The following is a 25231-nucleotide window of genomic DNA, read 5'->3' as shown; positions in this document are numbered from 1 at the left end:
ATCTAATGGATTTAAGGAAAAACTTTTCCCTTGCATTTTAATTCTGAACATTTCCTGACCACTAGGATCACTGATTAGACACATATTGTCTTCAAATAATAATTTGAATCCATTTTGCAGCAGTTGTCCAACACTTAATAAATTCTAATCAAGTTCAAGAACAAATAAAACTTCATAAATAAGTTTTGTACCTTTATAACTCTCAATTGCTACGGTCCCCTTTCCTGTCACTGGGAGGTATTCTCCATTTTCAATCCTGACTTTTGATTTAATTGATCTGTCAAGCTCTCTAAAAAGTTTTTCATCACTGGTCATGTGGTTTGTACAACCACTATCAATAAGTTAGCTTTCACTTGAACTTTTGCTTGCGTAATAGGTAGCCACGAACAATTGCTCTTCTCGTTCTTCATCTGCAATTTGTACTTCATTTTGTTGTTGTAAACCCTTCTCTTTGCAAATAATCTCGGCATGACCAAGCTTTTGACACTTTCGGCACTTCATACCAGGCTTTCTCCAACACTTGAAGTGTGGATGATTTCTCCTCCCACAATGTTGACAAGGAGGATATTTGCCTTTTTTGTTGTTACCGGTGGTGATAGCATTTTTTGCAGATGTACCTTCGTAGTTTCCATAACTTTCTTTCTTTTCTTTTCCTTTATTACCCTTAGCAGTACCTGAACCAAACTGCAACTTTGCTTGCAGGGCTCCCTCGATGGATCCCTCTTGCCTCATCATCCTTCGTTGTTCTTGTGCCTGCAGAGCACTCAATAACTCTGCCAAGATAAGCTTTGACAGATCTTTAGTATTTTCCAATGAAGCAATAGTTGCCTCATATCTTTCAGGTAAGGTTACAAGAATCTTTTGAACTATTCTATTGTCATTAAGTTCAGTTCCAAGTATCGGCCTTACCTTATTTGTAATCAGAAGCAACCTGTCAGAATAGTCCTTAATGGTTTCAAATTCCTTCATTCTCTGCATCTCGAATTCTCTGACCAAGTTCAGTACTTTCATTCCTCTGATTCTTTCCTCTCCCTCATACTCTTTCTTGAGGAAATCTCAAATTTCTTTGGTTGAATTACATGTCATTACTCTACTGAAAATGGTGGTAGAAACTGCAGCAAAGAGACATGATTTAGCTTTGGACTTTGTTGTTCTCCTCTCCTTATGAACTTTAATCTGAGCCATGGTTGGATTTTCTGGCAAAGGAAGCACTTCATAGTCTTCCTCGATAGCCTGCCACAAATTGCAGGCCTCCAAATAAGCCTGCATTTTCACTGCCCAGGCTTGATAATTTTCTCCGTCGAAAACTGGCGGAGCATAGCAGAAAAAGAACCTGCATTCTCCATTGTTTGAATGGTGAGCCACAAATTTGGATAAACACTCAGAAAAAAAAGCACTCACAAGTCCCTTAAAGAAGTAAGGCTCTTGATACCAATTTGTAGATGTTTACAGAGGAAAAAAAATAAAAACAAATGAAGAGGAAAAGAGAGATGTTTTTATTATGCTGCAAAGAAGCTGTTTAAATACAACAAAATCCTAACAAACTGCAGTAACTAATGCAGTAACTCAAAAAACTGAACTACCTAATTAATAGGAACTAAGTCCACCAATAGCTATATGGCTAAAGACTAGGAAAATCATAACTGAAAAACTACTACAGAAAATTCTATCTTCTGGAAACAGAAAAAACACATCAGCAGCCATGTAATCATGCCAACCCAGCATTAGTTAACAACTCATGAGCCAAACTTCAACATCTTGTTTAGAGGATCGTCACCGCACCTAAAGTTGGTTTTCTTAAAGAAAGCCAGACAAAGAAAATCATCTTCAGCCGGTTAAACTACACAACTAGATAAGATTTGTGATACATTGTTAATATATATAAATCCATGTTAATGTTGCTTAAAGAAAGGACTACAGAAAGTGGCGACTAATATGGATTAGTGACAATTTTATTGCTGTTTTCAAAACAAAGACACATTGCGCATAATGAGTATGTTTCAAGTGTTCCCAAGGGTGAAGAGTAGCATTTATCAATTTAAAAAGTTATTCCCAAATCTCTGGGCAAAACGTGCAAACTTTTGAAGTTTGATTAGTAACAAGATGATCTTAAAAGATATACCTTGATTGACCCTCCTAGAGTTGCCTTAACTTTGTCGAAATCGGAGTTAATACACCGGAGAAAATGATCTAATGGCTTTCTGATAGAAGGACAAGGAAAACCAGTTTCTACAAAGAACTGCAAACAATAAGTAGTTTTGAGAAGTTGAGGGAGCTTGTTGATTGTGTATGTCAGAATAGAGAAAGGTAGGAATCATTAGTTGTGAATCCAGAATTTGAAGTTGGGTTGTGCTTTTAATATGCGTGTCAATTACTTAACACATATAGTTCAAACTAGAAGGGGGTCTTGGCTTAGCTGGTAAAGTTGTTGCCATGTGACCAGTGGTTCGAGCTTTGGAAATGATGGTCTCTTGCAGAATTCAGAAATACAAGGTAAGGCTGCATACAATAGATCCCTGTGGTCTGCCCCTTTCCCATACCCTGTGCACCCGGCTGCCCTTTTAATATATAATTCAGACTAGACTTTGTAGAAAAGATATATCTTGCCTTGCATGCTTCAGAAACCTGCCCAAAGTAAACTGTTTTGCCTCCGGAGAGCAAGTATAATCTATCGAACTGCTCAAATACTTCACTGCTTGGCTGGTGAATTGACGCTATCACAGTCCTTCCTCTCTGGACAGACAACACTGTCTGTGTTACGAAGAACGCTGAGGCACTGTCACAAAAATCCAGAAAATTAAGCTAATTTCAGATGTCAAGATTGTTGGTTCATCAAGGAAGAGCAATCTAGGCTTCATAAGAATCTCAAGAGCAATACTAACTCTCCTCTTTTCTCCTCCGCTAATACCGCGCAAGTGCCAATTCCCAATAAACGTATCAGCACAATCTTGTAAACCCATTTCAATAATTGTGCTCTGCTCTCAACCAGAGTTCGTTTCTCCGATAATGGCATCCTATCAGGGAGACGCAATTGAGCCGAATAGTAAATCATCTCCCGAACCGTTAGCGTTCCAATCAACTTATCATCTTGTGTTACATTTGCCTGTAGTGTATATATCAGAACAATCAGGTGTGGTTCGATCCATTGACCTACATCTGCACAGACAGACTATAGCAATTGTCTCTCACAAATTCTCGTCCTAAACTATACTCTCAAAGCCCTTAGTAGGCTAAAGTCCAAAACCATTTCCTCCAGGAAAAAGTATTATCCAAATATGAAAAATTCATGTTTTCCAACTAAGAAAAAGAAAATGGGGACAAACACGTAACGGTTTGACTCTGTGTTTTCTCGGTTTTGAAAAGAAAGAACGTACATAAGAGTAGAATTAACTAGTAACTACTTACTGCAGTTGCAAATGAGAGCTTAGCTTTACGACCGTTGAGTAGAACTTTTCCAGAGAGAATAGCATTAGAAGCAAGACGTCCAGAGAGGGCGTCAAGAAGCGTAGATTTACCAGAGCCAGAAGGGCCCATTAAGGCAGTAAAAGTTCCAGGCTCTGCATAACCAGTAAGTCCTTCTAATACATTTCTTGTATCTCCATTATTCAGTGTGACCATTACATTAACATCCTTCCAAGCCAGATGAGCATATACCATACCATTGCAGCCCTGTGGTTCGTTTGCTTCTTCAATCTCCATCATTTCATCGTCAATCCAACAGCGTAAATTAAAGAGGAAAATGATGAGTTCCTCATCTAATATATAATTTAATTCTCCCTTTGGTTGTTTAGTCTGTTGTATACCTCTCCTTGAATTGATTGCGTCTTCTTCTTTTAATACTTCTGATGTGTGTATGAAGTATATATGAAAAAAGAACAGCTAAGAGATCAGCTCTACAATGTAGTAATAAAGAAACAATTGAAAAAGATACTATAGTACCAAATAATACACCGTAATAAGAGGTCATTTTTGGACCAAACTATTAACGGTAGAGGCATTTTCCAAATTATTAACTGATGACCAAGAGGGTCACATAGTTTAAGGGCATTTTTAATCACTTTCTATTCAATTTTTAAGTGTTCGCTCGAGAAAATCTTAGAGAAAGGAAGCATGGAAAAGCTGGGAATGATAAATAAATCATTTGTCAACTAGATTTTTTTTTTTCAAGTACACCTAAATAAATCATATTATAATTGCAATGGAGATACAAGAAATGATCTGCATTAAAAATTTTAATACATTACCAATTTCTCCAAACCAAAGGTCTCCCTGGGTTTCAAATGCTATTAGGACAATTAGATAAGAAAGTTGGGATTAAAGTAGTCAACAGGCATATCATGTCAGTAATATTTTTTATTCATTAGATTTTACAACTGACTCAATATAGTCCGATATTTTCCTGGACCTCGAATTGCGGGTGCACTTTACTCCACAAGATATTGTGATGAAATTGAAGATATCAAATTCGAAGTATTTCCTAACAATAATTATTTTTAAAAGACATGATTGAAAAGTGGGAAACCGATGCTACTACTATATTTTTCGTACTTCCTCAAACTTTGGGGCATATCGTCCCTTGAAGTTCAAGCCAGATTCCTTCAATCCTATTTTCAGATTTTTCAACTTTTTCTTGTTGAGTCATATAAGGTTTAATTTATTATGAATTATTTTAAATGGGTATTTGTTTTAAGTTAAGTAATAATAGTATAGATCAAATTTGCCCCGGATTGAGTTGTTTATCATGCTCCTACTTGGGACTTTTGCCATAGATAGTAAAGTGAAATAACAAAGCAAACTGGCAATGAATCCCCCTACTTAAAAGATAAATGAATACAATTTCTACTGTATAAGAAACTTCAACCAGTAATCAACTTGATCTACATGATCTAAAAGCAACCTCGAACTGAAAAAAAAAATGTAAAGAATCCCCACCCCGCCTCCCGCCCGGACCCAGGACCACGCCCAGGTCCAGGCCCCCCCCCCCCGCCCCGCCCGACCCCAGGACCACGACCAGATCCAGGCCCCCCTACCCCGCCCCCCACCCGGACCCGTGACCATGCCCATGTCCAGGCCCCTCTCCCGGACCCGGAACCACGCCCAAGTCCAGGCCCCCTCTCCTCATCTTCTCGCTAATCCGACATAAACACACGAGGAAAAAAAACAGTTACAAAAATTTCACAAAGTACAAAACCTTAAAATTAACAAGAAATTAGTAACAATTGTAAGGCAATTCAACTGTATACAGTGTTCATTTACGAAGAAGAAGAAGATAAGTATAGTTACATCGTTACACATTTTGATAATCGATGAAGAAACTTCGAGTGGAAATTGAAGTGAATTTAGAAGATAAATTTTGGAAGAAAACGGCAAGTGAAAATTGAGGGATCAACTGGAGAAGGAGAAGGAGAAAGTATATATATAGAGGGAAAATGGAAAAAGTAGTAATAAGATGGAGAATGGAGGGAGGGTAGTTTAGTCAGGGGAAATGGAAAATGGGTTGAATTTGAGTTTTATACAGAGCGTATTACATTTGCTAACGGTCAAATTTTTCATATACTTAGCCTTTGAAATGTGGACCGTTGGATGCATTTCACTGAGATGTTCCTGAGCGTTGGATGTTGTATATACTAATCTGTTGGTTTACTCCCAATGTATCATTTAGATTTTATTCCTAATTCTTCAAAATTATGTAAATATAAGAACCTTTGAATGTGATATAATAATTTTTTATAAGATTTTTCAGTTCGCTGAAAAAGAATCTTTAGATTATGATTAAAAAATTCATAATTGTAATAGGAATAAAATTGGGCTATTTACTAAATGATTATGATCACCAAAATTTTTTAGTAATAATCGGTCTATTATTATTATTATTATTATTATTATTATTATTATTATTATTATTAATAGTAGTAGTAGTACTAATTATAAAGAATAATTTCATATATCACCTAATGATACAAAATAATAAGACTAGATGAGTTTGATTATAACATCATATAAGAAAATAGATATTGAGTATTACTCGACTTCAAAAGTCAACTCACAAAAAATAATTTGTTAGAGAATGCAAGAAAGCTTCAACTCATGCCTCTTCAATCCTCAATCGATCTGTGGGACTGGACATGTTAAGAATATAAATCAACAATAACATATTAATATATTTTCATAAAATTGAATTTGAAGATTATAAAATATACGCAGTTCGTACCACTAGATGATTGATCATGTCTTGCAAATATTGTATAGATTTTTCCTTAACCCATTTTGTATATCAACTCAAAAGAGAGATGAGACGGGTTGGGTGTAACAAAAGTAACGGTTCAAATATGGGATTCCTTAATTTAATTTGAGAAATTTCTTTGTTTCATTTTTTAATATTGAAATAAACTGTTTTATTTATTTATTTATTTTAAATAATAGTCATGTGGCTTTTCTAACGATAAAGTTGCTTGATTATGGCAAAATTAATCCATAAAAATAAGAGTTTAAGTTTTGTACATTATCGATGTACAAAACATTTTCCATTAGGATGTAAATTAAAGAATTACATCAAATTTATTCAATTAAAATTTAGAAAAATATTAAAAGTAGAATCCTAATTGAATGGTAACAAAATTATTATTTTCTTTTATAACGTAATTAAGATCTAATATTTCCATAGTTCTCTCTCAATAAAATAAATACAATTAATGAAATAATTCTTCCCATATCAAATGATACTAGACTTGCAAGAAGTAATTTTTTTCATGTTTTAAATTCTTCACTCCTCAAAATACAATTGCAAGAAGTAGTTCTTTCATGCTTCAAAATGTAGATCTTGGTGGGAGAGAGGCAGGGCGTTTGCATCAAAATTTAAAATTTGTTAGAGCTTTACAAACGAATTTCAGTTTTTCTTTTTGGTTCTAGAAAAAAAAATAAAAAAATTCAAAGACATTCAAAGATGCAAACGTCACATAAAAATCTACACCAAAATCTTATAGTGAATTATGTGTGCTTCAATTACATAAAGGGGAGATGAATACAAAATCTTATAGTGGATTGTGTGCGCTTCAATTATATTAAGGAGAAATGAATAAAAAGTAGAAAGATAACATGGAGGAATGGCTTTGACAGAGAAGTCGGTTTAAATAAAGGGTTTCAAGGAAATAAATGAAATGCGTTCAGGAGTTCATTTTAATTATTGAAAAAAAAAGAAGGTAAAAATAACTTAAAAATTGAAAAAGGGGAAAAAACTTATAAAAAATGAATAACCTACAATAACAGATCAATTTTACCTGAAAGTGTAAAATATATTATATGTTGACAACACATAAAATTTAAACTCTTGTAAAAGCTCTCGTATCACAGCCAATCAGGAGCGAAGCTAGCCTATACTTAGGGAGTTTATCCGAATCTCCTTCGACAAAAAATTATACTATTTATATTGATTAAAATTATTTTGTATGTATATATAATTAAGAGTATTAAACTCCTTCAACTAATTCATGTGTGAACTTTTAAATCCGTTAATGAAAATATTAGCCCCGCCGCTGCAACCAACCAACCTATTCAACTTGTCAATGTAGCTTAACAAATACTCATTTATTGCAATTTCACTAAAAATAAAAGTGAGTTAAACGAATCAATTAAGCCAAGTTGGCAATTAACATCAGCTATGGAGGGGTCGGAATGGTATGATATGGTATGGTATTTAAAATTTTGTTACAGTAATTTCGGTATTCAGTTTTTAAAAATATTATATCATTATCTTACCATATTAATTCGGTATGATTCGGTATTTTGACGTTTGGTTTCGGTATTTTGCAGTATGGTAATTGGTAATCATAGTTTGTACAACTTCGACAATATATACTCGTATACTAGAGTATTATTACTTCGACTTTTCAAAAGCGCGTCTTAATTGTATCATAAATACACATTACATATGTAGAAATATTGAAAAAGAAGTACAAATAATTCTTTTTGTTAGTTAATTACACAAAAAAAGCATTTTAATCAAGATAGAGTAGCAAAAGTTTTAATGTCTGAACATTTTTATAGTAATACTAAGTATTATATTTGTGTGTGTGTGTGTGTGTATATATATATATATAAGTTACTTATGTAACTATATATACTTCGGTATGGTATTCGGTATTTCGGTATATCATTTGTAAATATCGAATACCATATCATATACCACAAAAAATTAAAATGTATACCATATACCATACCAAATACCATAATACCAAAATCATGGTATCAAAAATTTCGATTCGATATGGTAATTCGATATATAACATACCATGCCCACCCCTAGAGCTATTATGAAGCCCCCACAAACATCCACTTCAGTATTAATGACGATATTCTCTGTTATTATAATTCATTTATCTACAACAAGAAGTTAATGTTATTTTTTCAGAATGCTTTTTGTTGTGCTTAGTATGTGCTTTGATATGCTATTCCTTTGGTGCAGGTTTATTAGAAACAATCTTTCTACCTTTCAAGATATGAGTAAGGTCAACGTATACTTTACCCTTTTTAGACGTCACTCGTGGAATTTCACTTGATATGTTGTTGTTATCTTCAACAACAACAAAAAATGAAGTATTTAATGGTGTGACCTAATAGTTCAATAAAGTTGAATTGATCATCACGAGGTCTCAGGTTCAATATCTGTTCTAATCTTAGTGATCAAAGTTACCTACTATCAATCAACCGATAGAGGTGGCTCAAGGGTGTGACCAGCAAAGCACTTGCTTTAGAGGCCTCCATTCACAACAGATTCCTAAATCATAGCTTCCAAATTTTTGAATCCAGCTTCGAACTATTCAATCAGATTTTCACACTTCGCAATTTTCGTTTGGGTCATATGGTTATCTGTGTTGAGTTTAGTAAAAGTAAAATATATTGTTAACAATAGTATAACAACCTCATATTATGGAGCAAACAACCTGATAGTATCACAAAAGACAAAGTTAACTAATAAACCAAAGTAGAGGGGCAAATTTTAACCTTTCTTCTTTATTTAAACACTATCGTTAAGAGATTCATTCATCACTAGGACTAGTTGGGACCTTTATCATGGATGGCATCATAAACTGCAAATGAGTCCCCCACTTGAAAGACGTGAACAAATTTTCTACTGTATAAGAAAGTACTCATACATGCTACATAATCTATCGAAAAACAACCTCCAATTAGAAAAAAGGTGCAAAGAACCAATAAACTATAAACCATCTTGTTTACTCCTGAACTCAACGGAAAAATTATATTCAGGTCTAACAAAACTGTCCCGGAATCTTTAAAGAATCTGAGGAACGTCTTTATCGGAATATTTTTGCTGCTCACTCGGTCAATTAACAATAACTAATCACACATGAATAAAGAGCTGATTGTGCTGAAGTTATGTTTCAAAAAATACAAATCAAACAGATTACATTTTACTAATGGATCAAAACCGATCTTTTCTTTTACGTGCGGTGTATTTGCTATCTGGAGGAACCGCATTCCCCTTTCTCCTCATCTGCTCTTTCTTCTTCAGAACCCAGTCCCTTCCTTTGCCTCTCTTGTTCACCTTTTGCTTTTTTCTAGGTCTGCACCTGTCAGATATGCAAACCTGTGCAGTAGGGTGAAATGAAAAAGTGGAATTATTATCAAAGATAGTAACAGAATAAAGAGGAAAATATAGGAAGATGAGAATAAAAAATAAAAGACGATGGTTTTGGAAGGAGGAAAGCCACTGGTTAGCATCAACGCGGTTAGTCCAGTGCCCTTGAATTACTTACTGTCTGGTTTTCTTCATCCTCGCTACTGTCTTCATCAGAACAACTCTCTCCATCTTCACCCTTTCCTTCGGGAGTAGTGGTGCTGAGAGACGGTGGACCACAAGTAAGAACTAAATATTCCTTCCTCCTTTTAGAACTGTGACAACAAAAGAATGTACAATCTTGTGTCAGGACTGCAACCAAATCAAAACAAAACGAACCTTCATTTGAAAGTGCATTGTGATCATATCCTGGGGAAGAGCTAACATACATCTCTAAAATTAACACGCTTTCAAAAACAAAATAAGTGCTTATGGCTACCTAGAAGTTTGACCAAAACAGGCTTATAATAATTGGCACAAATGCTGAGCATGAGAGAGGTATAAGGAAGTTCAGAGGATGAACTAATGGTCGAAAAAGCGTCTGCGGTTGACAAATGTTTTATTTACTTTGATTGATGCTGCTTACAGATGGCCTAAACTATCTCGATTTAAATAAATTGACGGGTAACGTGCTAACAAAGTAATACTAACACAATTAAGCTTTAACTAGAATGAAAAATGTGCAATTTAGTCATATCCTTTTGTACATGCCAGGATAATTTAGTTCAGGGTCGACAATTGATGAATGAGCTGCACACAGGCCAACCGCTAATTTTCAAACTAATTCACAACAAATTTAGGAAAAAAATGACAATAAATTAAGTCTATAAGCTTCCTAACCTGTGTGGATAGTCAACAACTATGCCTCCAGAAAATCCAGCTCGCATGGCAAAACCCAGAATCAGCTCTCTCTGAGCAATATTTTCAGGATAGACCTGGAGTACTGCCCTTGCTCCCCTTCCCAAACATCTATACAAGGAACTAAAGAAAGCCCTGCAAAGTAATGGGCAAAATTCACTTCTTAGATAGCTAGCTAGGAGTATGAAACTATTCTACTACAATGACATCATAAATGGATTTTGAGCAGATTAATATGCACAATTGACCTACTAACAATAAGAACGAAATTTCTACTTACTTCAATCTTATCCGAGGTTCATGACAAGATTTGTCAGCATTGCATAACCACTGCTTGGGCAAATTAAGTATATCAGAACTGATAAGCACTATGCCTTAAAAGGCTATACAAATTAGTGTGTACTGATAAATCACCAAAAAATTCTAAGGGTAATTCATAAAGGAACCAAATTCACAATTGAAGTCATAACTAGAGAATGTTTGCAAGGAGATGATGAGATTATGAAGACTATGGCAAGACATGTCTCTTGAAACTTGAAAGTAGTGCACAGGCTAATTATTTCGTATCAAAAGCACAAAATTGATTATGAAAAAACAACAGAAAACATTTCACACATAATTCTGAATTGTCAAGGTTCTCCTGATACCATAATCATTATAGGCTCAGAAAACTGAAAATCTCAACAAAGAAAAAGGGGGGGAAATTACCTGCACAGCTGAGATACTGATGGCACCATCAAGAATACCAGGTCGAAGCCCTAAGCCCTACGATAGATGCAACCAATTATTTATAATGTTCTATAAAAGAACATGTAGCATGAAAATATAAAAAAAAAAAAAAAAAAGTGAACTACCCATTATTTGACAACTTGTAACATCTCTCTATCAATGTAAAGTTTTATCAAGAGCATTGAAAAAATAATTATGTTACGAGGTATTAAATTTCACAGAACAAATTGTGGCACAACTCAGTTGATAAGTAATCTCAATTGGGTGCACGATCAACCAAGATAGACAGCCACATTTCATGATCTTTCATCTTCTCCAGTCTTTTAGCACAAAAGAAAAACAGAAGCTAGACCTTGCAAACAAATCAAGCTGGAAAACTATATCCAAATGACTAAGAATATGCCTCTCTATCTTTGCCTAGAAAATCCCAACTATAGACGATAGTTACAGGCAGATTATTCTTGTGATAAACATATCTATATTCATAGTATAAAAGGGGGCCCAGTTAAGACATGTACATGGACTGTTATTGATGCAAAACTCCACCTAATATATAGATGACCTGCCTGCAAAATTATATAAGATATGGAATTGTGGAATAACCTATTCTCAATTTGAGAGTAGCATTACAGCTCTAAACTTATAAGCTGAAAACCATCACTGGATTATCATCAAAACAGAGAAGAAATATACAACAAGCAAAACGAACTGTCATATGTTTAATGTTTTCACAAGAAGCTAGCATGCTTAAGTCTATAGTCATGTGCAGTATTTGCCTTTCCTTTTTGGCCACTTTGAGATGTCTCAACTGATGAGATACGTACTCTGGGTGGTGGATCATGTAGGAGTCTTGACAAGTTTTAAAAAGTTACAGCAGATGCAACAGGATAATAGAATAATAACAAGGTGCATCTAGCATTTTAAATCACAATTGAGAGTAGGATAAAGCAATCAGAAGAAAAAAGTAACCTACCTGACCCATGTCAGCCAGCATCAGATCACCCTCAACCTCACGCTCCAATGCAATATCTTGAATAAAACCATCATTTAGCAGTCTGATACTGATCATAGCAAGATCGAATTTTTAACTAGTATAAGAAGACAATTACATACCAAGCATTGACTCTGATATATCCAAACCAAGCCATTGGTGTCCATGCTCAGTGAGTGTTTCCCCACTTAGACCTGATCCGCAACCTTCGAAAAACAAGAAAGAATGAAAGATCATCATTTTTCCTTTGCATTTTTGTCCAACTGAATACGGTGAAAGAAGTGTGAAATCTCAAAACTAAACAACTGATCATGCAAAAACGAGCGACTTTACTTTGAAAATACAGTTGAAGAATCCGTGAGTGAAAAATTCAAGAAGTTACAATCAGTCAGGTTTACATGATGACCTTTTCTACCTGACTGAACTCAGAAGCACTAGCAAACTAGCTAAATTGCACAATTTTACACTAGTAAACATTGAGGCACTTTCTCATTCTACAGTATAAAAGGCCAGTCAAACACTTGATTCCACTGTGAAAAAAATTTAAGAAGGCTAAACGCTTGGTTATTTCCTATTTAAACTGAACCTATACACACTCTCCACATTGGAAAAGTCATCACCTAGTAAATATGATGACTCCTTTCTTCTTCTTCCATATGCACTAGAATCTAGACCATATGCACTTAATAAGCTTTACCATAAACGAGAAGACCAACCATACTTGGAGAAACAAATGATAAAAACAGATTTCTCCGCTTGGCTACCTTCTCTTTTTACTACAATATCAATATGGATACCAAAATACATCAAGATTACAAGAGGAAATGAGATAGCTTCAAGCTATTCCTCTCAAATGATCTTACAGGATGCCGTTTGGTACGGGGACAAAATTATCCTAGGATTATAGTCCGATATTATTATCCCACATGGGGGATGGGATAAAATAATCCCAAGTTGAATGGGATATCCCATGATTAAGCTTGGGATAAACTTTACACTATGTCTGGTTGACGGCATAAATGCAGTAAAAATTTTATCCCGGTTTAATCCTAGGACAGCCCACCTTATGTGCAACATGAAGCTCAGAATGCTTGTTCCACGTTACGCCTTACCAATCAATAAGAAATCAAATGACTAACTTGTCAAACGTGCTTTAAAAATCTCAATTTCGTTTCTTTTCATTCAGAAGTATATCAACTTAATGCCAAATTTAGCCCATCAAATTCCCCTTTACAACATTTATAGCACTTCTCAGCTAATACTCGTAAACATCCTACATATATACATACCAATATCAAGAAGCAATCTTGGGACACCGTCATCTGGCAAAGCAAGAAGCTCCAATGCTCTCTCCGAAAGTTGTGTCTTTCAATAAATACAAAGCAGACATCACAAACATCACCATATAAAACTTAAAATCCTAAATCTGTTTCAGCCAATAGTAGGGGCGGAGCTAGTAAGGACTCAGAGGTCAGCAGAAAATTCCACTATTTATAAAATGGTTAAAATTACGTTTACGTATATATAATAGATGTTGAACACCCTCACCCCGACCCCCTTAGCCTATTCGTGTGTTTACTTTCTATAGTTTGAAATAGTGAAAATTCTAGCTTCGCCACTTGCCAATGACACTATGAATATATCAGCAAACAGAAAAAAACGATTTTTCTATGATCGTGATGTCCGGAGCGGCTTTCGCGAGCCTAAAAAAAAGAGGTTGATTACAATAGGATATTTATACATTTATATATACCTGTATATCGATAATTCGAGAAGAAGAGGTATATTTTCGAGCTTCATCGTCGTTGTAGAAAATTTCCGGCGGTGCTAGCAGTTCTGGTCGAGACATTTTTCTCAACTCCGGCGAGCTATTTTGCTTTTTCCCCTTTTTCGAAGGAAAAAGGCATATAATTTCTCTCCCTGTTAAACCCTAGCAAAGCCCCAAGAGTTTTATGGATAATTTCGTTTAGATCCCTTACTTTTGAATTATGTTTGGAAATCAGTCCCTTGATTTTAATTATGTCTAATTGCTCGCGTTAATACATGTTAAGTTGTTGGTAAAGGCCAAAAAATGATTTGACGTAAGTGATAAAGTTGTTGACACGTGATTAATGGGTCACAATTTTGAGTTGTAGAAGCAGTATTTTGCAAATGAGAAGAATAAGATTGCATACAATAGACACTTGTAATCTAATCCTTCTATGGATCTCACATAGCTAAAGTTTAGTGCACTGAATTACCCTTTATGGAGGTACCTATCAATTTTATTAAATTTTAGTTTAAGAAATGGCCAAAGGAGCTTTAGCGTAGCAGATATAGTTAGTGTCATGTGATCAAGAGGTCAGAGATTTGAGTTGTGAAAATAATCTATGGCAGACATATGGAATCCCAAATATATCAAGTATTTCACGTAATAAACTTTAACAGTCTGATCCATGCTTAGCGCGAACTGTCCTTTTTGGAGGAATGTATTGAATTTATTTAAATTTTAACTTAAAATTCTCTTAAGAGTGATTTTCTAAGATTATTCAGGGGTAATTTTCTAAGATTATTCTTTTAATAATATTGTAATTTTTTTTCATATTAGTGAATTCATCAACTATAAGTCAATTGACCAAAGAATATTAAATTATTAAAGTTATTATAAATAAGTTATTTGTGGATGTTCACATAATACTCATACTTCACATACTACACCTATTACAAATAGTATTGTAGCGTGTAGAGAAGACATATCTTTTGTAAATGTATTTTCATATACTGCACTTTTTACACGTACTCTTGCCTATAAAAGGCATGGTATGTTATATTGTTAAACACACCAAGAAGAAGAAGAAGAAGAAGAAGAAGAAGAAACAAAGTCTTTTCATATATAAATCTCTCTCCTTTCCTCTTTTGTTTTAGCATATTTCAGAATATTTATTCACAACACGTTATCAACATGAAATCCCTTATAAGGTACGTATTTATTATGTAACTATTTGTTTCCAGACTCTACACACACAGACACAAATATAAATTGCTAAAAGAAACAACCTTTTGATAATAATCTATTAACAATATATGATTCTATTTAAATTTATTTGAGATGGTTATCTTATTTTGAAATATCATTATATCTAACTTATTAATCTTTTTATGATAGTTTCACTATGTCAAATTTATCAAAACTTGATCGAGTTGGTGGCACTGGACATTACCGAAAAGAATTATTTATCATGGATCTTTAATGCTGAAATTCGCCTTGACGCTAGAGGTCTTGGGAATACTATCAAACAAGAAAATAACGCATGTTGTCAAGATAAGGCGAAAGTCATGATTTTTCTTCGTCATCACCTTCACTGTAGACACGAAATTTTGTCCCTCCTAAAAATTCAATTCATCCATTTTTACCTCGCGTTGTCATACACTCTCACCCACGTGATTATCCCTCCATAAAATGACAAAAATAACAACCCTTAACAAATTTTACCTTGTTTTAATCATGTCCTAACAACCTCTCCAATTAAAAGTGGACACCTCACACCTCACCACCCTATATCCCTACCTCCTTAACCCACACACTGATATTGGGGATTCACGAGCAGAAACTGAGACCCCATTAACATCATTACTCTTCCATTTATATACATACACTCTCAATTTTCAAAGGGGGACAACATCATCATCATCCATATATACAACAAGAAAAAAGAAAATCATCATCTTTACCAGGGACCATCCATCACTCACAGATTCTCTCACAGGAAATTCCATTCACACCTTCTATAATATACCATCATATATTTACACCATAGGCATATACATAGAGGGGGGAGTCACCATCATCTGGGTTTTCTTTCCTTTTGGGGCTCTCCACAGTTTCTCTATTTACTACACACAAAATTGCACACACACACAGAGATTGAGAGGGAGATCGTGAGGGAGAGAAGAAAAATTAGATAGAGAGAGATCGGAGTTGGACAGAGACTGATTGAAACTGAGATCAAGAGTAGGGATATAGAGAAATCGACGGCAAAACAGGTAAAAAAACCAATAAAAATTGCAAGAGAGGAGAGAGCCCACCACGGTTGTCGTTCCGCCGATCAACTTCTTGGTCGGAAAATGCCAAAAATTGATTGGAAAAACCCTCGATCACTATCACGGCTGTAATCCCCCGGAGACTGGCCGAAGTATTGCCGGATCTGGCAGCGATGGTAAGCTTACAGTTGGTCGGCTTTGGCTCCGTTTTCGTTGTTCGAGTTTGATTAGTCAACTTTGGGATTCAAGTTGGTGAATTCATTTACTGAGGTTCCACTTGAGGATTCTGGGCGTGGATTCCATCTCGTTCAATTGAGTAATACTGGAATAAAAGCGACATCAAGGTCCAGTCTTCATCTCCTTCTCCATTAATTAATTGTTTGACATTTTATGTGGTAAATGTGTTGGCGTTTGAATTTTGATTTCATTGATTTTGATGTGATCTATATCATGGCGGTTGATTATTGATATTGATTGATAGTGTGATTGGATGGTCAAAGAAGTTAGGTTTAATTTGGAGGGTAAATCTTAATTGTGGGGATGATGTGAAAAGTTGGCTAATTCATAATTTTAGTTGGAATATTTATTTTGTTAGTTAAATAATTTTCATGTTTGTGAAATCAATAGTATCATTGTTTTAGGTCGCTAAATGGATAGGCAAAAGTTTAGCTCGTAGGCAAATTTAGGAATGATGTTGGATCGGATGCTTGGAATATTGAATGTGTTAAATGCTTTTCTAGTTTATCTCATGAAATTGAAATTGTATTCATTTGCCGGAGAATGCTCCGAAGGAGTTGTATTTATTCACCGGGGAATGCCCCGAAGTATCATGTACTTGAAGACAGCGCACGGTCAAGGCCCGAACGCCGGGTGGAGTTTAATTCAAGAGTAGTTTAGGGATAGTTTAGAATAGAATAGGTTTATATTTTTCGCATTTTTCATTATTCGGGACTGTATAATTAGACTGGAAACTATATTTCTAATTCGTTTTATTTTTGTTTGTTTGTTTGATTGTTTTGCATGTTTTGTGTGGTTTGTACATTCGCAGTGTTAAATTAGCTGATATGCTCCACCAAGCGATCGTGGTTGAACCACGGGATCGAGGGGTGCCTAACACATTCCCCTCGGTCAACAGAATTCCTTAGTCGGAATCTCTGTTCGCAAACTAGTTTTAAAGAGTCAAATTATTTTTTAAAGGATTGTCCAAAGGTGACTTGGCACACCAGATTATGCCAAGTGGCGACTCTGAGTTTTGAATGTAAAAATAATCCTTTTTCGAAATAAATTTTTATTTTTGTCACTTAATAATAAAAACCCTTTCGAACCTTGAAATCTAATCTTTTTGAAGTTAAAAAAAGGGGTGTGACAGCTCTGGCGACTCTGTTGGGGACTTTTCAGAATTCGAGCTTATTTTGAAGTTGTATCGGCTTAGTTTGGCACTATAGGTGTATAGACATTTTGTTTGTGTTGTTTATCATTGTTGAGTGTCTACATGCTCTTTGTTTACAGTTTTTTACTTTGTGTTACCGCTTTATATCTGACATCATGTGCATAACCCGAGTCTTTCTTTCTGAAATAAATCCGTAGTACACGTGTGTACACGACCTATAGTTGAGTCACCCTTATTTTAGGAAGGGGAGACATTGGGTTCTATGGAGTAGGTGGACAGCTAAAGCAATCCACTATCGACCATACGCTCCCCCGAACAGCCTTGTTAGTGGACCTAAATTTAGCTCAGCATTTAGGTCATGTTTATCTGCATCATATTGAGACTTAGAGGGACCCACGTGGCCCTTTGTAGGAGAGTCACCTCTAAAGCATCCCTACGTGCTAGATGTTGCATCTTTGAGGGTAACATGGTCATTTAACAGACTGATTTGGGAAAGCATATGTTAGAAGTACAGTGCGCAGGTAAGAAATATTGAAAAAAAATAGAAAAAAAGTGAGTCGAAAAGAAAAAAAAAAGAGTTTTGTAAGTTTTTAGAGTTCTTTATGGCTTTTGATTTTTCTTTCACAATCCAAAAATTTTAAAAGATTTTTTGTTTTACCTTTTGCACTCATTTTCTCAAAAACATCAAAAAGAGTTTCCTTTACCATGCATTCACAATTCAAAAATTCTAAAAAGATTCTTCATTCATAGGAGTTTTTATAAAAGAAAAATTCAAAAAAAGTGGTAGAAGTTTTGTACATTTTATATAATGAAAATACCAAAAAGGTTTTTTCTCTTTCATAGTTGTTGGTGTCAGTTTTGCGTGAAGTGTCTAGTTGAAAACCCAAAAGATTTTATTTTCATCGTCCTTCTGTAATCGCGTCTCTCAATTCAAGTCTTAGTTCGTTTTAATCCTTATTTGTCCAACTTGGACGAACTACGCACCCCTGATTCTCCTCTTTCGGGATGTGAGATATGTAGGCAGCCTATTGTTGGTTCGAGGATCTTATTTCAAAGAATCCAAAAAGATTTTCTTCACTTTTTATTAGAGTAGTTGTTTCATATACATCTTTAAAAGAAAACAACAAAAAAGATTTTCCTTTAATAGGTTCAAGTTTTGTTTTCGTATGAAATTCAAAATCTAAATCCCAAAAAGATTTTCTTTGATATCATAGGTTTCATTTTGTATAGGGATTTTCAAAGCTGAAAAACTCAAAAAGATTTTCATCAATTCTTTTGACAATTTATTGTTTTCTTTTTAAGTTTCAAGAAAAAGAAAAAGGAAAGGAAAAAGAGTTTAATTGGCCATTTTGGGAAGACTTCACGAACTACGCACACCTGAATCTCCTCTTTCGGGGGTGAGATACGTAGGTTCCCTTTTAGGGTTCGGTGATCTTTTCAAGAAAAAAAAAAGGTTTTGAAAAACTGTTGAACTCTAACGCATTTGTTATCTCTTGTCTAGTTAGTTTAAAGTGGTTGGTTTGTGGCATTTTGGCTGGTCCTCCATATTGCTCCAAGTCACAGAGAAAGTTATGGCCAACAAAGATATCGAGTTTGTTGTCACTAATCAGATAGGGATTTCAGGGAATGAGAATGTAGGAGCTAATGAAGAGATTCGGAAATTAAGGCAACAAATGATAGAAATACATCGAGCTTGGGCTAATGGGTTGCCGCTTCCTCCATTTCCCGCTGATAATCTGGAATATCTTTCTAGTTTGCCTCCAATGTCACATGCACAATTTTCTATTTTGGTTGACACGCCACAACATGCATCAGGACCTACTCTGGGGCAACAATATCCAAACACTTCCAATATTCATTTCTTCACTCTTCCATACAAAATTACCACATGCTCGGCTCTGCCTGCTATTCATGCTTTTGCAGCCCCACTCCCGTTTGAATCTCCTGCTTTTAATGTCAATCCAACGATTGTGATTCCTCACTCTACAAGTGACCCTGTATTGAATATTTTTAGTGATCAGCATCATGCTCCCGAGCCCACATTTAAGTCGACTGGTCCTTACAACTACACTCAACCGCTTGAATTTCTTCCTAACACTGAGAAGCCTATTAGGACAGAAGAATAAGAGGAAATGGCCAGAAAATTAAGAAGTTTAAAACTGACTATGAAAAACTTGCAAGGACTTTGGGGTACAAAAGTGTCTCATATAAAGATCTATGTGTGTTTCCAGGTTTACATCTTCCTCTTGGTTTTAAAATGCCAAAGTTTGAGAAGTATGATGGACATGGCGATCCTGTAGCATATTTGAGATTATTGCAACCAGCTGAGGGGCGCTGGATTGAAGGAAAAATTACTCATGGCATATTTCGGTGAGAGTCTTTTAGGTCTAGCTTCAGAATGGTTTGTTGACCAAGACATCGATAAGTGGAATAGCTGGGATAACCTGGCTAATGAATTCGTGCAACAATTTTAATAAATATGGAATTGATTCCTGATGAGAAATCCCTAACTAATATGAAGAAAAAGAGTACTGAAACTTTCAGAGAGCATGCGATTAGATGGCATGAACAAGCTGCTAGGGTGAAATCGCCAATGAAAGAAAGTCAGGTAGCGGAGACGTTTATTTAAGCGCAGGATAAAATATATTATCAACACTTGTTACCTGCATTAAGCAAGCCATTTATTGAGGTCCTCAAAATGGGAGAGATGATAGAGGATGAAAAGACCTATCACATTGTGAGTTTTGCAACATTGAAAGCGACTACTCAAGCAATTCAAAAAGGTTAAGGAAGTGTTGGAGGAAAGAAGAATGAGGAAGATGCATCTGCCATTATAGTTGGACAACAGGCACGGGCGAAAGGACCACACCATCGTTACCTACGGGCTCAAACCCAAGTTTATACCCAAACTCCACAGAATCTTTCCCAAAATCCATTATATTCCATTCCCCCATCTCCATATCAAGTGTATAATACGCAACCATATGTTCAACCCTCATCTTACCCATACTGGCACGTGCTAACTCTGCTGAGTCACCCTCCAACTCCACATACATACCGAAGCCCTTCTAGGCCTGGTTTTTAATTTAAGCCAAATAATAAAATGAGACAAAAGTCGAGGGATAGTTTCACACCAATCGGAGAGTCATATGCCAGTTTATTTCAAAGATTAGTACAGTGGGGCATAATCACTCCTCTTTTTGGGTATACTCCTGACCCTCATTCAAGAAATTTTGATCCTAATGTACAATGCGCATATCATTCTAATGCTCAGGGTCACAATATTGAAGATTGTCGTGCCTTGAAAAGATAAATAGAAAATATTATTCAAGATAAATCGATTATGGTGCAGAACATTGGCAGCGAGGAAAGCTCTAGTCATGCTGATATGCAAATCAGTGGCTAAGATATCAGACAGAGCAATTAAGAATCCACCCCTCTCCCTACTAGGAAGAGGTCTAGTAGCTTATTTTATTTTATTTTCTGTTGTCTGAATTATTTCAGGGTTGTAGTTCGGGATCTATCTTGTTTAGTCCTTTTGTCGTTTATGTTCAAATCCTTCTATCTTTTGTTTTAACTAAATGAAATATCTCATTTTTCTTTGTGTTTTAAACATGTGTTGTTTGTTTGTTTTCTTTACATAGTATATTTTATGTTGACTCTAATGATATGACATGCTAGTGAAATTTTCAGCCAGATCTTAAAATCCAGTTTAAACATGAACGTGGAACTAGAGGGCTAAGGTCAAAAGAAATATCTGAGAAAATAGATAGAGTGCTGAGACATTTGGTGACAAGTTAAAGCCTTTTATGAAAATTACGACAAATATTTTAAGAATCACAAGAATAACTCGACCATCAATTGAAAAATATATCTCAATTAGGTCAAATAGTGGCTGCGGGATCCTATAACAAAAGGAACAAAAAGAAATCAGCTCCATAAAAACATGAATCATTCGATGTGAGGGATACATAACAAAGGTGGTGTTGCATACTAGACAAGTATAGAAGAAGAATAAGTGGTACACATGTTCAGTTTAAGTTAGTGTTGTTAAAATGTCACACATGATTTTTATCTCCCATTTTCAGATTTCATGTTATGTACTTGCATTCTCAAGAATTGATATGATGAAGACATTTTATTTTGCTATCCAAACATTATGTCATCCTTTGTTTATCCCGTTTGAGCCTTAGTGTTATTTTCTTTCATACCCCTTTTTTGGAATCAAGATAAAGTCAGCAAAGTTCAAGAAAAAGTGTCGAGTGAAAAAATAGAATCAGAAAAAAGAAGAGAAGGAAAAGAAAGTAAAGATAAGAGTGTCTAGAAAAATAGAGTCAGAAAGTTTCAAAGAGAAAAAGAGTCAATAAAAGAGAAAAAAAAAGTCAGAATCAAGCAAAAGAATAAACTGCCAGAACTACGCGTGACTTGTTTCTCCTCTTTCAGGGGTGAGATACATAGGCTGCCCTACTCTGGGCTCATTCCAACTAAATAAATAATTTAGTATTGCCCAGTCAAAAGAAACTGGGCCATGAGTTAATCCTCATTGTTTGATTCGATTACCAAAGTTGTAAGTCCTACCACACATCAAGTATTGTTTGGGCCTCATGTCATCCTTTCTTTCTAACGTTATCCAAAAGTCAAGTTACAACCAAAGAAAGACCTTCAAATCAATCTCTGAGAATGCTAAGGCTAAGCATGCAATGGATATGATGACACATTTTGGGAACTACTCTTCTTCCTCAGCATAAAAAATCAGGAGAGAAATAAAAATGAGAGAGTCTTATTAGTGAAAACCTTCATGGGCACCATAAGGCGATGGTAAGTTGAGAGAGATAAAAATGAGAGAGTTTTATTGGTGAAAACCCCACGGGCACCATAAGGCGATGGTGAGTTGAGAGAAAATGAGAGAGGCTTGTTGGCAAAAATCCTTCAATGTGTCACTAGCCGAATGAGCTCTTCGAATGTAATGGGTCTAAGCAAGTAACTTAGTTTCAGAGCCATTAACTCAAGAACAATGGTATAAAGTTTGGATGGAAAGATCAGACAGCTTGATCCAAAATGCATGGCATAATCATTAGAGTTGACTATCGTTTCTAGATAAAATTTTCATTTCTTTATTTCAAATGGGGATATTCATTGTCTTTTCTTTCTTTTCTTTATTTTTATTTTATTTTCTTTAATTAGTTGTCCAAATAAAATCATTATCATTTTTTCTCTTGTCTTTGAGTCACGTCCATGTCAAAATAAGTGAGAAAATATTTCAAAATTGGATACCAGTTTCTTTAATTGCGCAAAGCAAGACAAAAGGCTAACCATGAAAGAGACATGATTGTGAGCCAAAATAAGGCATGTAGAAAGTTTTGTTAACCGACAAGTCTGGGAACTCATGAAAATACCAAGGTTCAAAGGGTTTATCTGAGAAAGATGACAAAGAAGAGATGTTGTATCTGTTTCAAAGTCACTCTTAATAATCTGAGTTCGGATCAATGATGCAGCAAGTCAGTGACACATGGTAATGGTTGAAAGCAAGATTAAATATGACAGGGGCAAGAGCTATTTCCACGAAAGCCAAAGCCACAAATCAGCCACCATGTTTTTAAACTAACAAGTTTTCTTTGTATGAAACAGGAATGCATGCTACCTTCGAATCAAGGATTTCAAAGCCTAAACATCAAAGGCCGTAATATTCTCACTTCTACAAATGCAAGAGGTAATGTTGCTGCACAGCTTTGAAATTCAAAGCCATGGTAAAACTCATAAGCCAATATCCCTAGGAGACACACTTCCTTATTTGGGTAATTCAAGCAACATTCGTAAGGAGACACACTTCCTTGTTTTGGTAATTCAAGCGACATTTGTGAGGAAACGCACTTCCTTGTTTGGTAATTCAAGCAACATTTGTAAGGAGATGCACTTCCTTATCTGGGTAATTCAAGCAACATTGGTAAGGAGATGCACTTTCTTGTTTGGTAATTCAAGCGGTATCCTAAGGAGATACACTTCCTCGTTTAGGTAATTCAAGCGGCATTGGTAAGGAGATGCACTTCCTTGTTTTGGTAATTCAAGCAGTATTTGTGAGGAAACACATTTTCTTGTTTGAAAATTCAAGCAATATTTGTAAGGAGATGCACTTTCTTATCTGCGTAATTCAAGCAACATTTGTAAGGAGACACACTTTCTTATTTTGGTATTTCAAGCGATGTTGGTGAGGAGGCACACTTCCTTGTTTGGGTAATTCAAGCGGCGTTTATGAGGAGATGCACTTCCTTGTTTGTTTAATTCAAGCGGCATTGGTAAGGAGACACATTTCCTTGTTTGGGTAGTTCAAGAGACATTTGTTAGGAGACACTTCCTTGTTTTGGTAATTCAAGAGGTATTGGTAAGGAGATACACTTCCTTATTTTGGTAATTCAAGCGGCATTTGTGAGGAGACGCACTTCCTTTTTTGGTAATTCAAGCAACATTTGTAAGGAGATGCACTTCCTTATCTGGGTAATTCAAGCAACATTGATAAGGAGACGCACTTTTTTGTTAGGTAATTCAAGCGGTATTTGTAAGGAGATGCACTTCCTTGTGTAGGAAATTCAAGCAATATTTGTAGGGAGATGCACTTCCTAGTTTGGGTAATTCAAGCATTTGTAAGGAGACGCATTTCCTTGTGTAATTTAAGTGGCATTTGTTAGGAGACGCACTTCCTTGTCAGTTTTCATTTGTCAGGAGCCCGCCTGAAGAACACGACGAATGCATGAAAGTCAAGCAATCAGGTAAAGAATTTGAAAGTCAAGCAACAAGGTGAAAAATTAAAAGTTAACAGATTGATGAAATTGCAAGCCAGGAGCCCGCCCTAATAATAGAGTGATGAAACTCAAGTCAGGAGTCCAAAAGCAGCTGCATAGATAGAGTTTTTGTAATTTCATTTATGTTTTTAACTTGTAATTTTTATTTTTTTAGGTAATAACAGAGCCGCGGATTGGAAACTCGATGGAACCTCACTCGACTCTCCAACTCGGTATAGTTCACTTCTCTTCCAACCCTTTGATAACTGCGACCTGACTCCCTCATAACTTGGGTAGGTAGGATGTCCTAAGTCAAGATTCGGTTGTCCTTATTCCTTTGAATAATGGTCGGGTCAAAATTATGTCTCGTTGTCTACTTCTTTGTATGAAAACACTTTGTGTTTACATACAAAGAAGGGAATGATGTAGACATGTAATTTTGTCCCTCCTAAAAACCCAATTCATCCATTTTTACCTCGTGTTGTCATACACTCTCACCCGCGTGATTATCCCTCAATGAAATGACAAAAATAACAACACTTAACAAATTTTACCTTGTTTTAATCCTATCCTAACAACCTCTCCAATTAAAAACGGACACCTCACACCTCACCACCCCATACCCCTACCTCCTTACCCCACTCACTGATATTGGGGATTCACGAGCAAAAACTGAGACCCCATTAACATCCTTACTCTTCCATTTATATAGATACACTCTCAAATTTCAAAGGGGGACAACATCATCATCATCCATATATACAACAAGAAAAAGGAAATCATCATCTTTACCAGGGACCATCCATCACTCACAGATTCTCTCACAGGAAACT

General features: G+C 35.5%; 3 protein-coding genes across 4 annotated transcripts; all 3 read right to left on the bottom strand.

Annotated features, from left to right (window-relative positions):
- Window positions 1-342: 342 nt before the first annotated feature.
- On the bottom strand, window positions 343-1269 carry LOC107873891. The gene is made up of 2 exons (XM_016720822.2): window positions 1090-1269; window positions 343-972 (listed from the first exon to the last, which is right to left on the bottom strand). The coding sequence occupies exons 1-2, from the start codon at window positions 1267-1269 to the stop codon at window positions 343-345; spliced, it is 810 nt and encodes a 269-aa protein (XP_016576308.2).
- Window positions 1270-1473: 204 nt separating this feature from the next.
- LOC107874697 (ABC transporter G family member 11) lies at window positions 1474-5497 on the bottom strand. Of its 2 annotated transcripts, XM_047413958.1 has the most exons (4): window positions 5284-5497; window positions 3406-3842; window positions 2883-3103; window positions 1474-2776 (listed from the first exon to the last, which is right to left on the bottom strand). In XM_047413958.1, the coding sequence occupies exons 2-4, from the start codon at window positions 3700-3702 to the stop codon at window positions 2413-2415; spliced, it is 882 nt and encodes a 293-aa protein (XP_047269914.1). In that variant the 5' UTR covers window positions 3703-3842; window positions 5284-5497; the 3' UTR covers window positions 1474-2412. The 2 variants fall into 2 exon arrangements, with proteins under 2 accessions (XP_047269914.1, XP_016576941.2); XM_016721455.2 differs by lacking the exon at window positions 5284-5497 and having other exon boundaries at window positions 3406-4924.
- Window positions 5498-9210: 3713 nt separating this feature from the next.
- On the bottom strand, window positions 9211-14195 carry LOC107875843 (18S rRNA (guanine-N(7))-methyltransferase RID2). The gene is made up of 9 exons (XM_016722700.2): window positions 13966-14195; window positions 13502-13577; window positions 12335-12418; window positions 12195-12250; window positions 11201-11257; window positions 10773-10822; window positions 10475-10627; window positions 9774-9909; window positions 9211-9604 (listed from the first exon to the last, which is right to left on the bottom strand). The coding sequence occupies exons 1-9, from the start codon at window positions 14059-14061 to the stop codon at window positions 9440-9442; spliced, it is 873 nt and encodes a 290-aa protein (XP_016578186.1). The 5' UTR covers window positions 14062-14195; the 3' UTR covers window positions 9211-9439.
- Between the last annotated feature and the right edge of the window lie 11036 nt (window positions 14196-25231).

This window comes from Capsicum annuum, chromosome 6 (assembly GCF_002878395.1).
Source record: "Capsicum annuum cultivar UCD-10X-F1 chromosome 6, UCD10Xv1.1, whole genome shotgun sequence".
In the NCBI taxonomy this organism is placed as follows: domain Eukaryota; kingdom Viridiplantae; phylum Streptophyta; class Magnoliopsida; order Solanales; family Solanaceae; genus Capsicum; species Capsicum annuum.
Note: the sequence above shows the minus strand (reverse complement) of the source record. Positions and strands in the feature narration are given on the sequence as shown.

Excerpts from the sequence above, each read along its gene's own strand:
- LOC107873891 (XM_016720822.2), bottom strand. The coding sequence starts at position 1,269 with ATGCAGGCTTATTTGGAGGCCTGCAATTTGTGGCAGGCTATCGAGGAA. Across the intron at positions 973-1,089 it reads CTACCACCATTTTCAGTAGA|AGAATGAAGGAATTTGAAAC; the intron begins GTAATGACATGT and ends TTCGAGATGCAG.
- LOC107874697 (XM_047413958.1), bottom strand. The coding sequence starts at position 3,702 with ATGATGGAGATTGAAGAAGCAAACGAACCACAGGGCTGCAATGGTATG. Across the intron at positions 3,104-3,405 it reads AGCTCTCATTTGCAACTGCA|GCAAATGTAACACAAGATGA; the intron begins GTAAGTAGTTAC and ends TATACACTACAG. Across the intron at positions 2,777-2,882 it reads GCGGAGGAGAAAAGAGGAGA|TGCCTCAGCGTTCTTCGTAA; the intron begins GTTAGTATTGCT and ends TTTTTGTGACAG.
- LOC107875843 (XM_016722700.2), bottom strand. The coding sequence starts at position 14,061 with ATGTCTCGACCAGAACTGCTAGCACCGCCGGAAATTTTCTACAACGAC. Across the intron at positions 13,578-13,965 it reads CTCGAATTATCGATATACAG|ACACAACTTTCGGAGAGAGC; the intron begins GTATATATAAAT and ends ATTTATTGAAAG. Across the intron at positions 9,605-9,773 it reads AGGATGAAGAAAACCAGACA|GTTTGCATATCTGACAGGTG; the intron begins GTAAGTAATTCA and ends CCTACTGCACAG.